The 6,000-nt window shown below is 39.7% G+C and overlaps 1 protein-coding gene across 5 annotated transcripts in view; it reads right to left on the bottom strand.

The window, feature by feature from the left end:
* Positions 1–492: 492 nt before the first annotated feature.
* LOC132395846 (eukaryotic translation initiation factor 4H-like) overlaps positions 493–6,000 on the bottom strand; it is a 91,322-nt gene continuing 85,814 nt past the window's right edge. The window contains exon 7 of one of the 5 annotated variants that reach the window (XM_059972963.1): positions 493–2,796. In XM_059972963.1, coding sequence (XP_059828946.1) covers positions 2,645–2,796 — 152 coding nt within the window. In that variant the 3' untranslated portion in view covers positions 493–2,644. The remainder of the gene's footprint in view (positions 2,797–6,000) is intronic. The other 4 variants (XM_059972961.1, XM_059972960.1, XM_059972959.1 and 1 more) reach the window with 4 other exon arrangements.

The following is a 6,000-nucleotide window of genomic DNA, read 5'->3' as shown; positions in this document are numbered from 1 at the left end:
TATTTGAATGTTCCTGAATATTGTAAGCATTTGAGTGAGGCTGTTCTTGGATTAACCAGAGATTAACCAGCAAAATTACCCAGCTGTCAAAAATTTTGCTTGCAGCCTGGGATGGATGTTCTTGGACCATCCTACAGGAGATGCAAAACAAGCAAGTGCAAACTTTATGAGCAAGTTAGCAATGCTTGCCAGTTCTGAGGCATTAACTGCTTCCCTCATCACAGATGCTGTTTGACCTTTTCTGTATGAGCAGTTTCCTACATCTTTTCCCTTAATGGTAATGATAATGATATTCCATTTAGCTCTTTGGAACATTGCGAATGAAAAATTTTCTTCTCTTTCACAGTCCTGCAAAAAACTGCAGAGAGTGGTGGACACACCTGAGGATGTCATGGAAACCAGCCTCCTTTCCTGGACCCTGTCCAAACTTCTCGCTTCCTCAGTAAAGATCCCTCCCACTCTCTCTTTTACCTCCTTTCAGGCGGAAGAAATAACAGGTACTGGATGAGTACCCCTTATCTGAAATGCTTGGAACCAGAAGTATTTCAGATTTCACACTTCTCAGATTTTGGAATATATAATGAAATAACGGGATTACCATTATTTCCAACTCCGAATTTATGTGCCTTACATGTATTTATCACACAAATGTACTTAACAGTAAAGATTATTACATACCATTAATATAATGGAAGTATAATGTGTGCAAGGTAACAAAAGCAGCACCAGGGCATCAAGAGAATAACTGAATCAGCTGTTGAACAACAGCAAGCTTTCAGTCTCCACCTACGATGCCATGGTTTGATTAAATACTGTACACAGTATTTGTACTTTACTTTCTTTTAGGTTTTATGTAAGATATAAAAACAATCAATATTGTAGACTTATTTTGGTGTTAGATTTTCATTAGCGATGCTTTAAAAATTCAATGCTGTTATGTAAGGTATAAAAACAATCAGCATCATAAAATTGTTCTGGTGCTAGATTTTCACGATCAGCAGACGATTAAAAAATTAAGTTAAACTTCTGCAACCAGCTTGCTGAATATTGACAATTGCCTTCAATTTTCAGTTTGCTGTGATAGATCTTTGCTTGCTTCATGATCCGCATACTGTTAAGCAGTGTATGTTCACTCCGACGGTGGCAACACACATTCGAGATCTTCGCTTTATACAGTGTTTTTCTATTTTTCATTCACTTCTGTTCACTAAATATGTGAGGTCACTTCTCAGAATCGTCTGTGGTGTGCAGAGACCTCCACATCACCTGGAAACCCTCCCAGCATCTTGCGAAATTTTTCATTTGTGATGATGTGTCAGTACTCAAAAAATTCAGATTTTAGAAGTTTTCAGATTTTGGAATTTTGGGTAAAGGGTACTTAACCTGTATAACCAAACTCAGGGACAGTTTTGATCCTGTTGCTATAAGACTATTGAACAGTCCTCATATATAATAAAATGGACAAATGGACTCGATATTGCTATGAGAGTGCATGTAATCGACAGCCTGTGCTGCACTTTCTCTTTAACTGTGTTCTTTTATTGTTTTCCCTTTTACTATCTCATTGCACGGTTATAATGAAATGGCTTGCAGAGATTGTTTAATGGATAGACTGCAAAACAAAACTTTTCACTGCACCTTGTTACACGTGATAATAATATACCATTTACCAATTATAGTTGGATTTCATTACTCACTTTCATGATTTCCCTGTCTGGATTTTTTCTTTATATTTGGTCAGTGCTTGGTCTCTCTATTTCTTTCAATGTATATATATATATATAGTAATTTGTAAAATGTTGGGAATCTTTAATTTAAAGGTCAGTGTACATGTGAAATATCAGTAATTTAGAGTGGTGTAAAAAGACCAAACTCTCTGTTCAGTGACACTTTAAAACTCCAGCGTGCCACAGATCCTGCTCATAAGGAAATATGTTGGATGCGTGTTCTCCTGGACCAATCTAAAAAGGTCACTTTTTGGATTGTCATTTGCTTGAAATGCCTATAGGACACAAGCATAGTGCAGTATATTTCAAAACTGGTGGATGTCGTCAAAAGAAACTTGTCCCTGCAGGGAGGAAATTGTATGTGCCTCTCATTGTTTTAACATACAAGATGCGACGTGTCCTACTGAATGTTTTACTCCCTGACCATGGCTGCAGAGTCCTGACTTCCATTCAGAGAGAATCTCTCCATCATATCCAAAATTCTAATAAGATGTCTATTTATAATATATGCTAAAAATTTATGTAAATAATGTATAATTGAAACAAATGTGTGGACGCACATTTATCTGAGACCATTACAAGCAGATTGGACAATGTTATTTGGTGTGAGCTCTTAATACAACAGTGTTCTGATGAGCCAGTCGGGTTTCTGCTCTTCAGTGACTCAGGACAGCAATGTTCGCAAGTAGTGTCAGAAATTCTAATTCAGGCTCCTTTTTTCACAAAGTAACTGTGGTTAACAGAAAGCCAATTGTTCAAGGTGGAAAGTGGGTACTAGGCAGGTGATAAAATATAGAAAAGCTGGGGAGTCTTTAAAAAATCACCATGTAAAGCCAAGATGCATTCAGGGGTGAGTGGATAAATGTAAGAGAAGACAAAAGGGAATCCACTGAAGGTAGAAATGGAAAGTGCTGTTCCTACTTTCCTTGTTCGAGCTCCTCCTGCCTACATTTTTCCTCTCGTGGTTTGGCTCCACCAAATATGGCTGAATTTGGATTGGCTACCTGGTTAAGGGGAGCAGTTACCGTGCGTGGTTTAAGTTGCAGTCTGGGTCTTTGTGCCCTCTCTTCTGTAAAAGATAAGATGAGAAGAATACTAGTATTATTTAATACAGAGCACAAAATATGGGAAATAATGGGTTTTCTAAGAAACCTAGCAGCAAGAAATTATTCTGCTGTATTTGGAAAATTAATGTCACCATATTACCCACATTAGAAGAGTGTTACTGTCAATGGAAACAACATAATTAACTGCAGCTAACATCAACATTGTCTTCATTTTCTTATTTAGCACATAGTGAGAAATAAGTAGCCAATAGGAATGGATAAATTTGCCATTTGCTTTAAGAAATCTGTGAGCACTTTCAGTAAAGCGCCTTACCTGGAAAATTAAACTTCATTTATGAAACAGATTATAAATGACATTAGACATGAATACCAAATTAGTAGGTTGGTAGCAGGGAAAGAAGGGAGGGCCCTCTTCTCATTACTACTATCAGGGAGGAGGTACAGGAGCTTGAAGACCCACACAGCTTCTTCCTCTCTTTCACTTCATCTCTAGGCGGTTCATGAACTCTAACCTTCTCTTCTGCACAATTTATTTTTTATTTTATAGATTTTGTCTTTTGCACTATATTGCTGCTGCAAAAAATTAATTTCACATTGTATGTCAGTGGTAATAAACCCGATTCTGATAAATTTTAAGGGGAACTGTGCAAGAATATTTTTCACTTGTAGGGTGATTGAAATTTGGTTGGACTGCACTGTTTGAGTGGGTGGCACAGGCAGGTACTTTTTCAGTATCAAAATGAGTACTTAATTGCCATGATGTAAATGGCCTGGACCACGTGCTGGCAAAGGAAATTAGTGCAGATAGGTATTTGATAGCTGCCATGGACTTGGTGGGACAGAGGCCTATATGTGCTTTATGACTCAACAGTAGATTTGTAGCACAACAGTAGACGTTTTTAAAGGAAGAGACACAAGGAATAATAGAACATTAAATGTTAGTATGCAGATTCAGCAGGCTGTTAGGAAGGGAAATGTTTTTGTTTTGTCTGATTTTTGCAAGTAGATACGAGTACAAGAGTGAAGTGGAGACACAAGCACAAGAATTGTGAATGTACCACTGTACGACAGTCTAGCTCTCCAAGACCGGAATTCATAAATTTCAAGATTACCACTTTAGCATGAGGACAGAAGAAATAGAAATGAGTCTGTATGGGGGAGATGGACGGATATTCAGTCGCTTGTGCCTGCTTTATCAGTTAATTAGATCATAACTGATCTTCCAGCGCCACCTTCCTGCACTGTGCATTTCTCTTGATCCGTAATACTTAAAACTCTTCCAGTCTTTGCCTTAAATATATTCAGCATCTGAGCCTCCACAGCCCTCTTGGGTGGTGATTTCCAAAGATTTTCCACCCTCTGGATGAAGAAGCTTCCTCATGCCTCTGACTAGAATGGCTGACTCCTTATCTTGAGACTGCGGGTCCTGATCTGGACAGCCTAGCATTGACTGCACAGATGCCCAGTCAAATGACTTACCTTTGGAAATCTCCACCCAAGAGTGTTGTGGAGGCTCGGGTGCTAAGTACATTTGAGAGAGAGCCTGATGCATTCTTAGATCTTAAGAGAATTGAAGGAAATGGGGCTAGTGCAGGAAAACAGCACTGGAAGATCAGTCAAAAATTAATTGGATGGTGGAGTGGGCATGAGGGGCTAATTCCTCATTTTAAGGGAGCGATCTTGCAATTTATGAATTCCAAGCTTGGACTGTTAGACTGTGTAGTGCCTAGTGCTGGTGTTATATTGACAATCCTCGTGCTGTAGCATAGGTATCTGATTTTTAATCTTTGCCTTATGCAGCACTGGCAGAGTGCTGCAAAAATGCAAATACTGCAAGCACTTCAAAGGATGTGTGCAAGATATGCAATCGCCAATGATGTAGCTTGGAACAACTATGAGAACAACTGCTGTTTTGCAAAAAGGAAGGCTGAGCATTAGAATAATGCAAAGGATATTGAGATTTTAATGGAAGTGATGCAGTCCTGGAGCAAGTTCCTATGTGCACAGGGCAGCTGGGTAGAGCAACAGGCAGATTCACCTTCCTGGAAATTACTACCAGGATAGTGACAACTAAGGCTGTGAAACAGTGTGGGGATAGGCAAGCAAACATCAGACCTAACACTGAACACTTATCAGGCAAGACTACCGTGCGTTGGGTCAGCCAGACTAATCCCTTTGTTTTACAGGGCACTGCGACATACAGTACATTGCTGGCAGCCACAGGAGATAAGAAGGAATAAGAAGGTGAGGGTGGGCTAAGGGGCTCTAGATTGACTAATCTGGAGAAGAGTGTTTATCGCGCAGAGGATAGTGCACATATGGAATGAACAGCCAGAGAAAATAGTTGAGGCAGATACAGCACAATAACAACATTTAAACTACTGTTTGACAAGTACATGGATAGGAAAGATTTAGAGGGATGTGGAACAAATGTGGACAGATGGGACTAGCTTAGGTGGCAGGGATGAGTTGTTTCTGTGTGGTAACAGCAATTTCCTTGGATATGTCCCACATTCAGTAGAGCAAGCATGTATTCTTTATGGGTAAGTTGTTCTCTGAAGCACATTTAACTTTAGAAGTAAGAGAGGTATGAAAAAGTATGGTATGTAGCAAACCCTGTATTTCAAGCAGTCGCTTGGGATGAAGAATGACTTGCTTCCACTCCTGTTTTGTGCTAACTGATGAAACTAATATGGGACCCACAGTCTTTCACAGATGGAGTAGGAGGAGGTGCCTAATGGAGCAGGTAGGGAGGTTATTTGTGAGGTGATACATTCCTTCCACAGTTTATGTAAGGCTGTGATAGAGGTTCTTAATACCATCCCAAATGGTACTTCTCCACTTTGTGAGGTTGTGGACCAGCAGTCAGAGAGGGATGTGTTTTTTCCCAAGGGGGCTTTGAGTACATCCCTTGACTTTTCCCTCTGCCTGTCTGGTAATTTTGTCCCAAGACAAACTTGGAATAGGGTGTCTGTCTCAGGAGTCTTATGAAACCCATATAGACAACATTGCTTGATCAACAGAGATAATGGATTGTAGCTGGGGATACTGCCCTGGAGAAAGTTGCTGACATAGGTTTATTTGTCCTTCTCATGAACTATCAGGGTGCTGCAGCGATGGCATTAGGTGTCTTTCAAGAAAAGTACCTGCTGTAGGTAGTCTAGGTCTTGGATGAATACAGGAAAGGAATCATTGCTGCAATACAG

The sequence above is a fragment of the Hypanus sabinus genome, chromosome 6, assembly GCF_030144855.1.
Source record: "Hypanus sabinus isolate sHypSab1 chromosome 6, sHypSab1.hap1, whole genome shotgun sequence".
In the NCBI taxonomy this organism is placed as follows: domain Eukaryota; kingdom Metazoa; phylum Chordata; class Chondrichthyes; order Myliobatiformes; family Dasyatidae; genus Hypanus; species Hypanus sabinus.
This window is presented reverse-complemented; position numbering and strand designations above follow the sequence as displayed.